This window comes from Rattus rattus, chromosome 6 (assembly GCF_011064425.1).
Source record: "Rattus rattus isolate New Zealand chromosome 6, Rrattus_CSIRO_v1, whole genome shotgun sequence".
NCBI lineage: Eukaryota > Metazoa > Chordata > Mammalia > Rodentia > Muridae > Rattus > Rattus rattus.
This window is the reverse complement of record NC_046159.1, coordinates 31,245,294-31,264,599: the sequence shown is the minus strand read 5'-3', so window position 1 is coordinate 31,264,599 and position 19,306 is coordinate 31,245,294. Positions and strand designations below refer to the sequence as shown.

General features: G+C 40.2%; 1 protein-coding gene across 4 annotated transcripts in view; it reads left to right on the top strand.

Moving 5' to 3' along the window:
- The window catches only part of Pparg (peroxisome proliferator activated receptor gamma), a 124,934-nt gene that overhangs the window by 82,938 nt on the left and 22,690 nt on the right, over nucleotides 1-19,306 (top strand). For 3 of the 4 annotated variants that reach the window (XM_032905881.1, XM_032905879.1, XM_032905878.1), the window contains exons 5-6: nucleotides 4,266-4,404; nucleotides 14,794-14,993. In XM_032905881.1, the coding sequence (XP_032761772.1) occupies nucleotides 4,266-4,404; nucleotides 14,794-14,993 (339 nt within the window). Of the gene's footprint in view, nucleotides 1-4,265; nucleotides 4,405-14,793; nucleotides 14,994-19,306 lie in introns of those variants that run through there. The other variant, XM_032905882.1, reaches the window with a different exon arrangement.

Sequence of the window (19,306 nt, the reverse complement as noted above, 5' to 3'; positions counted from 1 at the left end):
AAATCTTCCCAAATGATTTGCTTTGGGTATATATCATAGGAATTAAGCTGATCTTTTATTATTATGGCAATCAAAATTTCTCACGAATGGAGTTGGCTTTGCACATTAACTTACTGCTAATCATCAGCGTTGGCACAGCCAACCTTTTGAGAGGTAAGGGGTTGTAATTACATCAGGTTTTACATGAACCTTTTCTGTGGGATACTGCTGATCTCACAAGGAGGAACAGAATTTCCAAAACAACATCAAAGAGAAAAAAAGAGTCCCTGGTAGGACTTCCCTGGGGAGAACCCACAGACCCGAGAAGGTGCTGTGCTGCCATGCTTGGAGCTGTCAGAGGAAGAGCAGCTGAGTTGGGCTTTCAGATGGAGCCAGGATTCTCAAAGGTATTAGGAATGTCGTAGTCAGCCATGTCTGGACTTCCAGAGCAAGCATCTTCAATTTCTCTTTTAAGGAAAGAATCCCCTACTTAGACTTTGTAGGTTCCACAGTTTATGGTCAAAAGATAACTTTAAAATAAAACATCAGAAGCCACATGATAAAGCAATAATTCTGAATAACATCTATCAAAAAAAGCTGGTATTGATATCCTCGAGAAGCAGGTATAGGGATGGCCTGCTACAGGGTACAGAGCAGATCTGTAAAACTTGTTTTAAACGGAGGGATGGGAGCAAAGCAAGGAACTGGCCACACAGACCCTCAGGAATACACAGGCTGAAAAACCAAGTCAAGTGAAACTTCTAAAAGTTAAATGTATAATCACCATAATGAAAAAGCCAATGGAAAGCTCAAATATTATACTGGACACAGTAGGGAAAGATAACATCTGATCACCAAGAATAATAGCAGTTCATGCTGGGCTGGCTCGATTTTGAAGGCTCATTAAATTCTCAGAGCGGGTAGTATTGTTGAGAGTTTTTAAAGGGTATGCTTGCACTAATCAATATCAGAGTGAATCCAGAGAAATCCTCACTGGTCTCACTACGTTAGTGAGAAATGTTTGCTTTTACTTTCATCAGTATAATTTGGTTATTATGTGGTCTTGTTTAATTTGTGTTCTGGTTTTTACATATGCAATCAATATTAGTAAACAAGTAAGAACAAGAACATGGACAGCACAAAAGAAAAGTCCAGAAACAAAAGCTAAACCAAGAAATAACATAACATTTGTCAAATTGGAATCCCAAAACTGATAAACAAAAGAAACTCAGATTTAGAAAACACAAACAAGAAATAAGTAAAAGAAAATCTATACTACCCACACTATAGGAATACGACAGAGTGCTAGGGAGACAGAATGTATACAAGCACCCAGTGAGACAGAAAGATCACCACCAAAACCAGTTGACAAGAGACTTATTGCAGAGAGAATGGATGAACGCGTGTGTGCACACGCGTGCGCGCGCGCGCGCACACACACACACACACACACACACACACACACAGGATTCAAAGTGCTAGAGAGTATGCCTGACACTGCTCAAGAACAGAAACTGAATGAAATGTTTACAGGTTTTTAAAAATCACTGAAAATGCATTTCAACATAAAGCCTGAGCATTCAGACACTTAGATAATTTCTGTGATCTCTTAGAACGTCACAAGCGCTACTAGAAACAAGATAAGGAGTAAGGACCCGAGGAGTTCCAGAAGTGGGGCACATGCAGAGACAGGAAGACAACATCAGATGAAGGATAAGGCTGACTAAGAAGGGAAGAAGTTACCAAAATGTGTAATAAAGGGTGTAGATATATGAATACAGAATGAGCATTCCTAATTCTAGAATCCAAAATCCACAAGACCCTGAAATTTTTTAGTGCCAACATATGTGGAAAATTCCATGGATGAACTCATTGAACAGATTGCAGTCAAAAAGATGGGTTCAATAAAAATACTGTGTAAAGGTATTTTTCAGCTACTCATGGTGGCACACATCTGAAATCCCAGCACTCAGAAGGCCAAAGCTGGAGAAACCCAAGTTCAAGGTCAGCCTGGGCTACATAATGAGACCCTTGTCTTTAAAAATCCAAAGTCTCAGTAGCTTAGCAATAGCTTGTGTAGCTTGTACAAAGCCTCAGTTTAGTCCCTGTTACCACTTTCAGGTTATGTATATAAGCTATCACAGTGGACCCTGTCTTGCTATCACAGCACTTGGGAGACTAAAGAAAGAATATAAGTTTGGAGCCAGCCAGGCTATACAGAGAGACCCTTTCTCAAGAAAGTGGCAGGGCAAGGATTGCAGATCAGTGATAGAATTTCCTAGCATGAATGGGCTTGGAGTCCCAGTATTGGAGAAAGAGATGAAGAGGTATATAGATTTCATGTTTATAGACTGGAATCTGTATGTTTCCACCAGACCAAGATACCTTACTTTGTATTTGCAACTATTTTAGAGAATTATTTTTAATCTGAAATCCAAAGTATTTATGTTTACAAGTGTTTCAGATAATGGGATACTAAGCCTGTATTTAGAGAAAGGGCTAGCCACTTGAGGGAAAGAAAGAGATCAAGTAACTTCAAGATGACTTCATGAATTCTGGCATGAGATACAGAGCATGGAGCTGCCTCAGCTCAACTGGACAAAGCCACAAGAAAAGGAGCTTACAGGGAGGGCCAGGACATGGGGTTGAAGGACTATTGAACTTCCATTGAGGATATCAAGCAAGCAGTAGAACATGCCTGTTTGTTTAGTATTCAAGACATCAGTCTAAAGTCAGGGAGGTAGCTCCCCTCTGAGGAGGAAGATTCTAAAGAACGGTAAGATGCATGCCAAAGCAAAGGCAGTGTTAATTCACGGGGGCTTACTTTGATTTTTAAGTAAACTTTATTTTTACTTATTTATGTGATTTTCTGTGAGTGATATTTGAGTACGAGCATGCACATGTGCCACAGCGCTCCTGTAACGGTCAGAGGACAGCCTAGAAGAGTCCACTTGCTTCTTCCAACATGGGCTCTAGGGATCAAACTTGAGTTGTTAGGTTTACATGGGCTTTTTACCTATGAAGACATCGTGCTGACCCAATTCCAAGTGTTTTATACCTAACAGGACCAGACGAATTTAAGAGAAGTGTTTCATGAAAATGAACATAATAAGAAATAAAAGTGAACTGTGGACATACACAAATACACACACACACACACACACACACACACACACACACACACACACACACACGATGGAGCTAGGAGATACTTCCAATTAAATTTCCTGCAGTTCTATCCAACATGTGTAGTAAATTTAGATGAGCACTCTGTTAGTCCCAGAAGGACGTATTTGCATTTTGAGGTAGCAGATTTTCTGAGGATTTCCCAATTGCTTCTCGAATTATTTCCTGCTATCTCTTTCTGCTTGCAAGCTACAATGGTAGGATATTCTTTCAACTACACAAATAAATAAAACAAATCCTGCAGGAAATTGCAACATGGAGAATTCCAAACAGTTATTCACATGTGGATTTTTATTGGCCCTGATCACGCTTTAGAAGGAAATGACTATAACTTTGCCAAGCTGCTTAGCACAGTTGTGAAGGCTGGGGCACACTGCTGCAATGATTTGCTGAGAGACTGGACTGATTACATGCTATTTTATTTGCATTACATTAAATCCAGAGCACTTCTCAGAGCATGCTGAAAACCAAATGGAGAGCCAAGGTACGCTGCATGACATCAGTGAGATGTGCTCAGTGTATAAGAAGTGAAAAAGAACCCTAGAGGATCCTCTTGTACTTTGGTTTACAGAAAGGACCAATGAATCACAGAAAAGCACTTGTGCAAGGCCCCCATGGTAGAACTGTGTCACAAATGCAACTTGTGTTTTGTGTGTATGCAGAAGTTCATATATGTGCATTGGAATGTGTGTGTGTGTGTATGTGTGTGCATGTATGTGTGTGTATGTATGTGAAAGATGGAGGACAATGTTGGTGTCATCCTCATGAACACTGTCAACCATATTCAAGCAAGGGGCTCCCACTGGCCTGGAACTCAGCAATTACACTAACCTGGCTGGTCAATGAGCCTCGGGGTTCCTCTGGTCTTTGTCTCCCAGTCCTGGGATGACAAACACAAACCACAGAAGCACAGCATATTTCTAAGGTTCCTGGGGATTGAACTCAGGCCCTTACTGCAATCACCTTACTGACTGAGCGATCTTTCCAACCCAAATCCACTTTTGCTGATATCCAAGTCAGTGCGTGTCCTTATCCACAGGTTGCTGCTTCCATGTATCACATGGACTTAAAAATTGTTTATTTTCCATGTCCCTTTGCAGGGTTTTTTCCGAAGAACCATCCGATTGAAGCTTATTTATGATAGGTGTGATCTTAACTGTCGGATCCACAAAAAGAGTAGAAATAAATGTCAGTACTGTCGGTTTCAGAAGTGCCTTGCTGTGGGGATGTCTCACAATGGTAAGTGGATACTGAGAACCATGTGTACATCTTGTAACGCTCCTGGACAATGCCAGATCCAGGTCAGTAGGCCCTAGGGAACTAATGGAAATGGGTAAACTCTTCTAAAGAGTATTAAGTTTCAAACTCATCCTAATGAGGGCTTCTTCATGTAGACCAGCACCTTTCAGCTTTTAGATAGAATCCTTCGTTTGGCTGGGCACCTGCAATGACTGGAGAAAAGACTTAAAACTTAGGGAAAGGATCTTTGGAAAACTTATGACTTAATGCAAATATAATGATTATATGGTATGCATGTTGCTCTGAAATCTTTTTTTAAAAACAGCTTAAAAGCAGAATTATGATCACATGTGTTGGTTATTTCTGCCTGCTTTAAAAAAAATGCTGAGTGTCTCTGACACTCAGAGTATAAGAATCAAGGAGCAATTATCAGAATTCTGGTTCATGTATTCTGGTTGTCGTTGTTGTTGTTGTTTACCATGCCTTTGCATCAGAGAACACACAGACTTGTAGGAAAAAGACACAAATATTTGGAATTTTCACAAAGCTTCAATGCTACATCAATGCAAGAGGATAAAACTTCAAATTTTTTAAACCTGTGTTTAAATTCAAACTTACAGAGCATAACCTGTGAAGAAGCATTTCTATAGTGCATATGAGGTCCTGGGGTTCCATTCCCAGAATTAGAAAAAAGGACATTGTTGGCTTCAGAGAAATAGTAGAGAAGATCCATGTGTTCATGAGCTGCAGCACTCACTCACATTAATCATGGAAGATCTATGCCTGTTAAAAACAAATTCTTCATTACCATTTGGTTCTGATTGGTTGACTGTCCCACAAACCTAATTTTAGCTGTAACTTAATAGTGTTTGTGAAGTCTTCATCAATGCTTTAAAAAAAATCCTTATGGATTCAAGAACTAATATATACTAAAGTTATAGGATTAAGTCCAAAGTTTTATTTCATTTGATATCCGATTTTCCCTCCCTTCCTCCCTCCCTCCCTCCCTCCTTCCTTCCTTTCTCCTCTTTTCTTTCTCTCATGCAGGAGATCAGAACCAGGGCTTTGTGCATACTAAATGTGCACTTTACCACTGAGCTACACCCAGCTCCGATCTTTATTTTCTTTTGCTTTCATCTCTCGAAAAACTGATCTGGTAAGAAGATAATCTTTGAACGTAGTGTTCATCTATGTAGACTCTAATATATCTGTAAAGATTAAATTTGTATCCCATCATGGAGATGATGTTTCTCATAGTGGGAGCCATCAAGATGCTTGTCAATGACCAACTGGTTGATTCTCTACCCTTTGAAAGCAGTAAAAGGTGCAGTTGTCTTTACAGGCCAGTTCCTTTAAAGGCAAGAGTGAATTATGAATAGAGCTATCAACAGCACTGGACAGGAAGGGGATTTGGTCCAACTTTCCTCAACATTTGACCACATCTGCTTTGTAGCAGTGTACAACTGCAGTCATTGATTGCAAAATAATTTGCTGGTTTAATTCCATCAATTTCCTTTTTATTTCAAACCTCATAAAACATAAGAACAAGTTTTTCAAGCCAAGAGCTTTATTTTAGTTGATGCAATCAAGTTGCAGCAAACTTATTTCATCTTTATGAAGAAATCATTGACTTTGAGGTCATTATCATCAAGATAGTCTAGGAAAGCATGCCAGTACTGCTTTTAATGCTATTTGGGTTTTGCCTATTCAAAAAATTGTCATTTCTCATATTCATATGAAATATAGTTCCTAGCACTTACAGGCACTGCAACATTGATGTAAAACATATTTTCTGTGGTTTACAAGCAAGCGCACCTCACAGGAAATGTGTCTCCCATTGCTTAGCATTTGCAGGTAAATGGTATTTAAACTACAAGCTGGGAGTATAGCCCGGTACAGAGCTTAGCATGCATAAGACCCCAAAGTCCATTCCCAGTACTCTTCCTCCCAAAAATCTAACCTCTGTAGTATGGATAGTATAATTTTTTTTTTTTTTTTCTTTTTTTTTTTTTTTTTTTTTTTTTCTGGAGCTGGGGGACCGAACCCAGTGCTCTACCACTGAGCTAAATCCCCAACTGGATAGTATGATTTTCTCCACCCAGAAAAGTCAAAGAAAGCTACCATGCCCTTGATATAAAGTTATCATTTGCTCTTAACAATTAACTAACACTCGGGAAGCAGGACAGGCAGATATTGCTGGGAGTTCAAGGTCAGTCTGGTCGACATAGCAAGTTCTAGGCCAGTCATAACAACATAGTGAGACTCTGTCTCAAAAACAAACAAACAAAAACTCAGTTCCTTTACTCTACCTAGAGGAGCCAATCTGAACAGTGTGTTCAGTTTTTTCTTGCAAAGACAAGAACTAATGGGCATTAAATGCTTTAGACTTAATCAGAGACTTAAGCAGCTCAACCACCAAAGGACTTGCAGCTGGCTAACAAAACTTCTCGGAGGTTTTCAGGTAAGTGAGCTTGCTGCACAATAAGGAAGCATCCAAATCGTCTGTACACAGGACAGGAATCTGCAGTGGGATTTAATCAAGTCCTGGTGAGGAATCGTTTCTGAATACAAAACTTTCTAAGTGGCTGTGGTCATACTAGCCAATGTGAGCTAACAGCATGAGTAACAGTACCCACACAAAATGCCACCCTGTGCATTCTACATGAATATCGATGTGGAGCTGTTTCAGTATATACATGAGTGAACACACCCCACAACCAACTGCCCCAATTTGTGTTGCTTTATTTTTAATTTTTAATTATATTATTTTATTTGGAAACAAGGTCTCGCTATGTAGCCAAGGTTGATGTAGATCTTGCAATCCTCCTAACTCTCCCACATGTATGTGCTGCTCCACCTAGTTTCTGTTACTTCCTTTCTGTTCTTTGCCTCTGTTTAGCCCACTTAATGTGTTTAGATTCTCTATTAGCAATGCAGCTTTGAAGGGAGATTCCACAGTGACCTTCAAAGGAATCAAAGGCCCTGGAGAATAATGCCAAAAGTCATCGAAGCTAGCGATCATTAGGTCCTTTCACAGTTGACAATTATCCCATTATTTATAATGAAAAACATAACTCACTGATTCTTCACTTTCCAACCAGCTAGTCCATACATTTTGTAAGCTGATAGTAGAGTCTTCCAAACATGTGGACATCTGGTATATCAATTGCCTGAATTTGAAAGTTTCTACCCATGTTTTAGTGTCATAAAAGCTTAATTTGTGTGCCTGAATCAAGTGTGTGTGTTATCAGCTGCCAGTCAGTTTAAGGCTAGAGTGAAACCTAGAGCAGTCTTCCTAGAAAAATCACATGGTGCATTTCAACTTTCTGTCTTTAAAGGTAGAGCCAGGTGTGGTGGTACACTCATGTAACTTCAGACTTAACAAGCTGAAGCAGGAGGATTGCCATGAGTTTAAACCCAGCCTAGGCAAAACTTCTGTTGAAAAGACCTGCTATCACATCCCCCGTCTTACCATATTTAAAAATATATTGGTTTTAATTTTAAAAATTTAGTCACAAAACATTTTGAAGTGTGAATATTTCATACTCACAGCTACTGTTTACATATAAACTAAATAACTAGGTTTAGCATAAATACATTTTTTTAAAAAAATCTAAAGTAGAAAAGAATTAGCTTGTGCTACTAATGAGTCATTTAGTCAGGCTTTCTCTATAACACTAGAATTTGATAATTATGTTTTTCATATGTTTAAGTTAGTGAAAGCCTTGTTGATCAGGATGTCCTATGATACAAATGATGTGGGTTTTTTTCCTTTTATTGAAGATAAAAAAAGCTAACAACTTTAAAAATAGTTTCTTGGTGGTTTCATAAAAATCTAAAGGGAAAAAAGTGGTTTCACAACTTTTGTGGCACTCAGCATTGTCTGAAGTAGTTGTCCCAATGGCTGGCAAAAGCCCTAGTATGTCCTAGAGTGTAGCATGAAAGCCTAAATGACGGATTTAAGCTTTATTACTTAAAAAAATCTCTGCTGTAGTTTAGATCTGAAATGAACCCAAAGGCCCTGCGGTGAAGGCTGACTTGCCAGTGCTTGGTTGTTTTGTGAGGTGGTGGGGCCCAGTTAGAACATTGAGGTGTACCCTTGAAGGAGAGGTGAGGCCCTGGCCCCATTCTGCCTCTCCTTGCTTCCTGGCCACCAAGAGGTAAACAAGCCTTTTCTGACACACGTGCCTACCATAAGTACTTTACCACTGCATCCAAAAAACCAAGAGCAATCAGCCATTATCATCTTTGTGACACAAAGGGAAAGATGACAGTCCTCATACACAAAGCACCTCTTATTGTCTCTGGTCTTCATGATCTTTCTCTAGGGACCCTGCCTCTTCTCCCATTCTCATCCCCTTTTTACATAGACATCAAGAAAACTTTCTTGCTGTTCCTGGAAATAGTCTCTGTGCTTACAAACATTGTCATCTCTGGACCTTTCCCTGTGTTCCCTATCAGAATCTACCTGACATTCAAGTCCCTGTTCACATGTTTTTTCCAAAGACTTTTCTGATTCCTTGTGTTTGCTCTTCTAAGTAGTCTGTGCCTTCCCAGTATACCTCATTCCACTGAAACAGACAAGGGGAACACAGAGGTAGGAAGAAGGAAAGAGTGATATTGTTCACTGGTAATGGTCATAACACTAGCAGTTATGTCTTGTGTGATTTACATGCAACAAACATGTACAAATGGAAACCTGACCAGGAGACACATCTTTGCTGTTAAAAGTCTGCTATGACTGCAAACTCATCCCTTAAAAATTAAAAGAAAAGTCTGTTTTTGTAGGATCCAACTTTATTCTTCTATTTTGTATGACTTATTATCTTGAAAATCCATTTTAATATGCCTTTGTAATTAAGTAGCATCTGCCTTTAATGTACCTTTAATTTGGTAGGCATTTTTGAAAACATGTCAGCTTACTATGTTTTAGCATAAGACTCAGATCCAGAAAACAAGATACCTAATTATTCCACATGCCTAAAGTTTATTGATTGAGTGATTGATTAATGCTGGAGATTAAACCTGCTAAGCACATTTTCTACCCCTGGGCTATAACAACCTGTCTGTCCTCTGTATATAACTACCCCAGATATAAAAATTCAAGTTGCTGTCTGTGACAAGTGCTATAACAGGCAAAATGTGCCCTTTTATTTTGTAAAGCCTCAATTATGGGACAAACATTGCTTTATAAAGGAAAGCAAAGTGTATTCTCAAGTACTGTGAATCCAGAGTGGTTAGATCTTTGGAGTACTTTAGAGCTAATACAGAAATAAGAAGGACCTTGAGAAATCTTTTCCTAGTTCCTCTTCGGCAGATAAAGTAATTGGGGATCATAGATATTATACAGTTTTCTATAACTCATAGAGAAGAAATCAGAAAGTTGACTTCCTGATGACATCTATGGCAGTGTTAATTCTACCGCCTTCCAGAGGCCAGACAATCTCTCTCAGTGACTCAGAGTGACACAGAGAATGTTTTCCTTTTGTCACTGGAAATTATTCATCACTGGTAGAAGATAAGTGTGTGTGTGTATATATATGCCCATATGCCCAGCTAAAGCTCTTTCAATATCACCTTAATTAGGATGGCTAAAGCTAGTGTTCTTCAGCTAGAATCTGAACAAATTCATATCACTATAGGTAGAAGTTCTCAAAATGGCTAAATCTCAATAAAGCATCTGTATTGCTAAGCAACTCTGCTACAAGTTAGGCAAATCTTGTCCCACAGGTAGATTTAGCATTTCTACACATCAGGGGCTTAGCAGAGGAAGGAGGCAAGGTCCTGCTTGGTGGGACTAAATCTGTTACAACAGATCTGAAGTAGAGAAACATTTTGTTTCTTAGTACAAGGATGTGTGTATCTCAGGCTAGATTTGAACTTGCTGTGAGGTGAGGATGAACTTGCACAAGTGTTCCTCCTGCCTCTACCTCCCAGGTGCTGAGATTATAGGTCTGTGCTCTTTTTAAAGAGGAGAATTCTGGCTGCATTAGTTCATTTGGAGCCCCAGGTGATTCTAGCTATGCCCACATTAGCTGAGTATTGAGTAAAGGCACAAGGAAGGTTTAGCAAGGCCATTCTTCATAAAGACGGCTTTTATGTTGGGGAAGGAAAGAGTTTTTATTAGGTGAAGGAAGGCGTTAAGGACTGCCAATGTGATAGGAAACTGTCTTTAACTAATTAACTTGGCTGTTGTGATTGTCCACTAGGAAAGATAAAATGCATTTTAGGCATGTTAATGTCTATGTATGTTTTAGTTCCTTATCTTAAAATTTTAACCATAGCCGTTCATAGTGACACACCTTTAATTCCAGCACTCAGGAAGTGGAGGCAGGCAGATCTCTGAGTTTGAGAGCAGCCTAAACACACACTGATCCATATGCCCAGCCCACGATTTCTTCATCTTTTAATATGTTATAATTCTTACCTTCTCTAATGCATACTTCCCAATATACATTTGACTCATCTTCTAGATCAGAATGAGTTCAGGACAGCCAAGGCTACAGAGAGAGCCCTGTATTAAAAAACCAAAGCAAGAAAAGTTTTAATCAGCAGAGGGCTGGAGATATGGCTCCAAGATTGACAACACTGGTTGTTCTTGCAGAAGACCCAGATTTGATTCCCAGCACCTACATGGTGGTTTGTAACTTCAGTTCCTAGGCATCCTATGCCTTCTTCCTGCTTTATAGGGACTTCACACATGGTACAAAACATATGTGTAAGTAAAATATTTACACATATTAACAAATAAATAAATGTTTTCTTTTAAAGGTAACCAGAGGGCCAATGAGATAATTCAGCAGGTAATGGAGCTGGCCACAAGCCTAACAACCTAAGTTCATCCCCAAGATTCAGAGAGTAGAAGAGAACCAGCTCCCACAGATTTTCCTCTGACCTCCCATAATGCAACACTTATTAAAATAACCAGAGCTTGGGACAGTGTCTAGCATGAAAGTCCACTTATTAATTATTCATCAAGTAAGAGACTATTCAGAGTGTCTATGAAACAGGGGAGGATTCTAGCAACTTCTGTCTCACTGTATGATAGCTCTGAATTTTTCCAGTTGTATTCCAGAAATTCTGTATGTGTTTTGTTTTTGTTTTTTATTTCATTTTATTATTTGCTGGTGAGCAATCCCAAGGCTTCATTATGAATGTTAGGAGAGCACTCTACCACTGATCCATATGCCCAGCCCACAATTTCTTCTTTTAATATACCATAATTCTTACCTTCACTCATGTAAACTTCCCAATGTACATTTGACTCATCTGTCTAATTTTAAACTTCATATTTTGGAATTTAATTTTTCACACATTTATTATATAGTCTATGTATTTTGTTGTACTTAGGAGCAAAGATAAAACCTGGTATTTGTATAGCTTCTATTCTAGCAGAACAACTAATGTAAACACATTAGAAATGCAGTAATAGCATCACATCACACACTAACTAATATAGGGTTATTAGAATGCTCCATGGGAAACGTGTCATTTTAGAATATTCCCAAGTGGTTCTCATATGCTCTGTCCCCTTTTCTTCCATGTGCTTTGTACATGTTAACTAATTTCCATGACTGTGGCATGTTCATGCATGCATGTTATATTCACCCCCATTATCTTTCCTTGTCCCTTTCCTCTTCCAAACTATCTGGCTCCCCTTCAACTTTTATGTTGTTGTCTTCATCATCCTTCTTTCTCTTCTCCTTCTGTTTTCCTCGTCCCCTTCTCCCTCCGCCTTTCCCTCCTTCTTTTATTTTGTGACCTAATGAGTTTACTCAGGATAACATACAGAAGCATGTGTGAGAAGTTATTTACAGGAGCTTAGGCAACTTACCAGGGCTACATCACTGAGGAAAATGCCTCTGCCTCCTCCAGCAACCATTAACTATACATAGAGTCCCCCAGGGATAAATGGGGCCTTATTGAGCAGGTCTCCATTTCATGATGAACATGTATTTTATTCGTTGTATTTCAAAATGTTCTACAAGTACTTAATATGTGCCTAACAATATGCTAAGTGCTGGGTGTAATGAGCAAGACTCCTGTCTTCGAGGAGAAAAGAAAACACTGTTGACTACTGTGGCCAGAGCTATTAAAAAAGAGACAGTAGTGTCATGGTCATAGACTGAGGGAGCCCAGTGGATCTGGTGACCAGGTGGAAGGGCCGCTCAGTAAGCTGACATTCCTTACCCCAGTGCAGCTAAAATGGAAAATAGTAATGAAGGCGGAGTCTGCAATTTTGACTTAAAAAATGGCAATTGTTTAAAGATTTCTATTGAAGGGGTCATGTACAAAGGTTATATTTAGCAAAACTATTCTCTAAACATACGCTGATCTAATGTAAACTGAAAGGCAAGCGTCCTTCCCCTCTCACTCCAAGCAAGGTCTCTTAGGAGATCCCTGTAGGGCAATAGTCTTATCAGTGATAAAGTACAGGCTCAACTGAGGTGAATTTACACATCTGAGACTCAAGAGTACAAAAAGTCGGCTGGGGGATTTAGCTCAGTGGTAGAGCACTTGCCTAGCAAGGGCCCTGGGTTCAGTCCCCAGCCTGAAAAAAAAAAAAAAAAAAAGAGCAAAAGTCTTTTTCTTACTAGGGCACGGTAGTAACTCTAATCCCACCAACCAGAGAGGTTAGTGCAGGAGAGTTTCACGTTCTGGGCCACTTTGTGCTACGCACCAAGACCTAGACTCAAACTATAAAATACAATAAAAAATAATACCTGAGTTGTGGCTCAGTCTACCACATGCACAAGACCCAAGATCCAATCCCCAGCACCAACAATTAAAGTCACTGAGCAGATAGAAATGTCCCCATATACCTTCTCTTATGATAGACATACTACCTTTAGTCTAAGAAAAAACACCATCCACCTGGAGCTGGAGAGATGGCTTAGCAGATAAGAGCATTAGCTGCTCTTGCAGAGGACCCAGGTTTGATTCCCCATACACACATGACAATTACCATCTGTCTGTAACTGCAATTCCAGGGGACCCATTGCCCTCTGCTGGCCTCCTCAGACATTAGGTGCACACTGTGATACAGAGGTGCAGGCAAATTCACACACACACACACACACACACACACACACACACACACACACAACCTAAAATAAGTATACATTTTTATTTTAAATTTTACTTTATTTTTATGCTTTTCCTGCATGTATATGTGTGTACATACCTGATACCCGTAAAAGTAAGACAAGAGCGCCAGATCCCCTAGAACTTGAGTTATAGATGACTGTGAGCCACCGAACTTGTTGCTGAGAATCAAAACAGTTCCTCCACAAGAGCACGTGCTCTTAACCACGAAACCAACTCTCCAGCACCCCATTTTAAATGTATTTCATTATTTTTATAAATATTTTTAAAACAACAACAAAGTATGGCCCCAAAGAAATGTTACTAAAGTAACATGTTCAAATAATATCAGAAGTAGGAAATTTTATTCACATTTAAAATCTACGAACAGATCACTATCTATTTCACTTTCTGGGGTTGGGTTGTAGGCCTTGCACATGCCAGGCAAAAAGGTTCTGTGCCCAGAGGACACCCCAGTTCTCACAGGTTAACTCCTACCTTAGGCTTTCTATTCTGTCTTAAATCTTTCCTTTACGTTCACACTTCCTCACCCCTTGAAAAGCCAAATTAAAGGTATTCTGATGGCTCTCACGAAGGGGAAATTCTGCAGGTAGGGGGAAGTCAACTTGCATCCACTTAATATTCGAGATCCCTGGTCTTTCTTTACAACAGGAACAAAAAGCTCATACAAACTGCCTGAGAACAGGGCCTGTGTTTGTACAACTTGAACTTCTCCATAGCTGCTTAATTCATGAAACAGGAAGATGCTCCTGCCTTACTTTTTGTGAAGTGCAGAGGTTACCAAGATAAATATGACAGTGTCTTTAGCTTCAGGATATTGTTCTACAGAGGGATTAGAGGCATAAAAAGTCATAATTATAGTACAGTGTGGACATTTTGATCATTGAAGTGCTCAGGGTTGGAGGAGTACTGGGAAGTAATAATTAGCTGTACTTGAAAGTCTTATAAAGAAGGTGACTTTGCATAACAGGTGGATAGGAGTTGTTTCTCAATTACTTCATGGTTAAATGAATATGTATTCCTGGTTGTTAAACAGACCCTTCCAATTTCCTAACAGGATCATATGTTGCCTTTTTTAACTGAAGAAGTAAATAAGTTAATTTTCATTTGTCTGTGCTACTGTTATGAAATAAAAACATGAGCAAAGTGGTAGAAAGAAGGCAGGACCGGCGCCGGGTGGAGAGAGGAGGGACTCGCACTGTGGGAACCAAGACTAGGGAAAGCACAATGTGAAGCCCTAGTAATGATCCAATGATTCATCCTGTCATTCCTCTTCCTCTGTAGCCATCAGGTTTGGGCGGATGCCACAGGCCGAGAAGGAGAAGCTGTTGGCGGAGATCTCCAGTGATATCGACCAGCTGAACCCAGAGTCTGCTGATCTGCGAGCCCTGGCAAAGCATTTGTATGACTCATACATAAAGTCCTTCCCGCTGACCAAAGCCAAGGCGAGGGCGATCTTGACAGGAAAGACAACAGACAAATCAGTTAGTTCTCTTCTGCTCTCTTCATTGGGGTGGCTGGGGCTGGGGGCTGTTTCCTATGACTAAATGAGTTGCCTTGATGCGCATGTGTATGCAAAATACAGTTCAGCTGCAGGCTGTTAAAATCTTGTGGCAGGCTGGGTCCAAAACACAGGAAATGTCTTCAAATAGGATAAGTAAACATTGTTCTGAAAAAGGAGTAAGTCCTCCAAGCTGTAATAAAAAACCTTTGAGAGTAATATGAGAACTTTAGGTCATCTCTACACTCATGAATGAATGTGAAGCCTTCTGGTCACAACAGTGTCTCAGAAGCCATGCAGTGTTGTCTCACTTCTACCTTTCAGTTTTTCTATGGTCATTTGTCCCAGGTTCAAAGTGGGCACAAAAGTACATCAGGATACCATGAGACCTATTTCCTTACAGTACCTAGCTTTACTCCTGGGAAACTGGAGGCTCCAGCCTTCTGGTTTATACATGAATTCTACATTCTGCAAGGATCTAAGTTGCCTATGCTACTCCAATGGAATGTTTGTTTGTTTGTTTGTTTGTTTGTTTGTTTTAGTATGCTAAAATATTGGATTGAATCCAAAGCTTCAAGTATGTTGGGTACACATGTGCTAGAACTAAGCTACAGCCCTAAGCCACAGAAGGCTTCTTACGTGCCTGGAGATCCCTTGAGTGACATTGTTTAGAAAATTCATAATAGATGAAAATTATTGTTGAATCCAGTTTTCTAGGAAGCAGAAAGCTTCTGACACAAAGCTGAGAAGCAACTTCAAATTACATTAAAATGAAACCTAGATGCTGCTCCCCAGTCCACCAGCAGCTGGAAGTGTGCCTGGACTGGGTCTCTGTGCTTCCGGTTTTACAGCAGGGTCTGACTTTGATGATATGGTCTATGACATGATGAATATCCCTAGGCAGTAAGAGCTACAAATCCCATGCAAAAGACCTGGATCCGGCTCTTGAAAGCCCTATGTGTTGTCAGTTACTTCCAATGGTCAGGAGAGCCAGTCAACTATTAGGGGGATAGATGTAACTTGATGCCTGTTCAGATTTTAGGAAAAAATCATATTATCTCCTAATGTGTTTTGATGACTATCTCAGGTTCTTTCTTTCTTTTTAGTTAAATGACTTTGAGTGGAGTCAGCTTAGTAGCTATGAGAAAGCCCAAACCAGGAAGAACAGTTGAGCTTCTCCCTGCAGGAGGGATGACTGATACCTTCACAGTGACACAAAAGGGCCTAGATACTACAGTTCCCAAGTATCTTACACATTCTTTACCTTCCAGCCGAGGGCCCTCTGAAGGCTGCTGTTGTTTATTATCTTCATTTAAGAAGGGGGAACTGAAGTGGTGAGGGGCGAGCACACAGAAAACTGAGGGCTAGGATGTAAGCTTCCCGACTTCTAGATGGGAGCATTCACAGCATGCTATTCCTAGGACTACAGAACATGATATGATGGTGGATGGGGACCAGTCATAGTACAGTGAGGTGTGTGCACTACGCACCAAAAGCAGCTGTAGCAAGAGACGCACAAGTGACGCCTCTGAGTAGCTAACTTGATTACAGAGAGCAAGCTTACTTCACAGGCAGAAAGGTAAAGGAAGGCTGCAGAGCCACACGACTGAACAGAGCTAACACTTGCCAAGAACAGGTGCAGGAGAGAGGGCTGGAGTCTGGGATCTACAGAGTTAGGCACTGGGGAGGGAAGAGGTTGCTGAAAGGCCAGCCAGTTCAGTTTTACCTAGAGCGACTCATCTTGCAGGTTCTGGGTTCCTACTGTCTTAACCTACAGTGCACATCTAAAGTCCATACTGGAAAGCCTATCAATTTAATACTACTTAACAGCTAGGGGTGTGTGTGTGTGTGTGTGTGTGTGTGTGTGTCTGTGTGTCTGTGTCTGTGTGTGTGTGTGTGTCTGTGTGTGTCTGTGTGTGTCTGTGTGTGTCTGTGTGTGTGCGCGCACGTGCATGAGAGAGAGAGAGAGAGAGAGAGAGAGAGAGAGAGAGAGAGAGAGAGAGAAAGCAAGCCAGCCCACCCTAGTAGGCAAGAATTTAAATATATTTAACAGTGGCCAACTTACTCCTATCTTTGTTCTGAATGACACAGTGCTCAAACCACTAGAAACCACTTGGAAACCTCATCTCGGCTGACTTTTTGGCTCTAGGTCCCTGAGTTAAAAATAAGATAATTGGAGGCCCTTTGTGAAACAAATAGCTATTAAGCTGCTTTAAGGAAGGGGCTACAAAAGCTTGATTATAGACTTCTCAAGCTCAGAGGCCAAGGGTTGTCATTTCTCCCTATCGTACGTAAGCTTGTGCTTTTCTCATAATAGTTACTCAGACTATTTGTTTAATTGAATTAAAGACTGTTGCTTATGCCCTTTGAAATTATGGACTTTCAACAGAGGGCTTTTCACTAGCCCAATATTTGTTCATCAAACTAGACATCGTTACCGATTGGATAGTGACAGAATTCCCTCCAGTTGGGGTCTAGAAAAGGAAAAGAGACCCAGCCAAATATAAACAACCCATTCACTGATTATACAGAACTAAAATCAAGTTGTTTGGCACTGTTTTCTCCTTATCTGGTGAAATCAAATTGAGCACCAATGGAAATAGTTCAGTAGAGAATATGGAAGAGAAACCCAAAATGTGATTTGCAGTGAGAATTGTTCTTTATCAGCATGGTCCTATTATTCATTTGATAGCATCAATCTCAGGGGTGTTATGTTATCTCTTGGCCAGGACTGTGAAGGCTTGGATTTGCATTGATAGGGAAAGTTTTGCTGAAGTGTGGCCTCTCGAGATGGTGGGGGATGTGAGAAAGTGGCTGAGGCCATAAGGAGAGAAGCTTAGGCCTCAGTATACACCCAGCTTGCAGCTGATGTCATCAGATCTGTTAGGCCAAGCCTGGGGGAGGCTGCTCAGTGTAGTGGATGACCAATTACCCAGAACCTTCACAAAAGGAAATGATCAGACTGAAGGGGCCATTCTTTCCCTTTATCTCACTGCTCCATTTAACCATAGCCTGTTAGGAACCTACCAGCTGCTGCCCTCTCAGCCTTTGCCTCTGAGCTAGCAGGGGCCACTCCCCCTCCTCAGCTACACTTCCTTCTTCTATATCTTATTCCCTGGGGCCACTCACACCTTTCAAAACAGATAATTAAATGTTCCTGCTCTTCTATCAATTTTAACATCGTATCTTTGGGATAAGATACCAATAATTTTCATCATCTTTCCTCCAAGAATATGGACTAGGCATTCTAGTCTCAGGGTTAGGGGGAGGTGGGCTATAGTCACTAAAGAATTCTTAGGAGCATTATGCCTTTTCAACACCCTCAGACAGGGTGGAATCCATTCTCCCCACTACCTTTCTTCCAGGGGTTGCTTCATTTATGCTTTCTAAAATATACAGCCCTTGTTGAAAAAATCCAGTGATCTCTGAAACCCATGAGTGTGTTAAAACTAGAGCCGCATTTCTTGAAGGCAGTTTGATAACTGAATGGACTTTGGAAGTTTAGGATGTTTGACTATCACGTTGGTACAGTGATCACATGACCCCATGTTTGTTGATGAAAATAAACAGAGTGGTTTTTCAAAAACCATTCTCACTGCCATGGCTGGTCATAAAACAATAAATAGAAAAACTCTGGGTATGCCTGCCAACTCTTCACTCCATATCTGAGAGTGATGCCTAGGGAAGTCCTGGCTGTATTCTATCTACAAATAAGAAATAAAATGTTTTATTTGTACTGTGTTGGACTTTGGGTTCCAAGGCATCATGTTGTTTAACATAGGCACATGTAATGTCGCTGTTCCTATAACAGGAGCAAACTGGTGCCATTAGAAAAAGTGATCATTCTGAATAGTATATGAAATATAAAACCACTGAATCATAAAGCCCATGCAGAGTTGTAAACTGCTGTGGAAACATATCTGTGCCCATTTACATTTATGCTTTCTAAAATATACAGTGGCCATCACATCATACTGACTCAAGTGATAGGAAAGATACGTCTCTTTAAATCCTACACATACAGCTAAACAAAGCATAGTCTTTCCCTTCATTTTTTTTTGAAAGAGTCTGAAACTGAAAAATCTATCCTCCCCCAAGGAGAAAAGTATTGGGAGAGAGCAGAGAAAGATTTAGGGACCCCTATAGGAATAAAGTAGAAAACAGAGCTGAGTAATCTCCAAGGTGTCTGAAAAAGGGGCCGGGCATTATTGACCCATCTATCAATAGTAATAAAACAAATGACTTTATAACCAGAGTCATCAGTAAAAGCTAGTGATATGACAGATCTGAACTGTA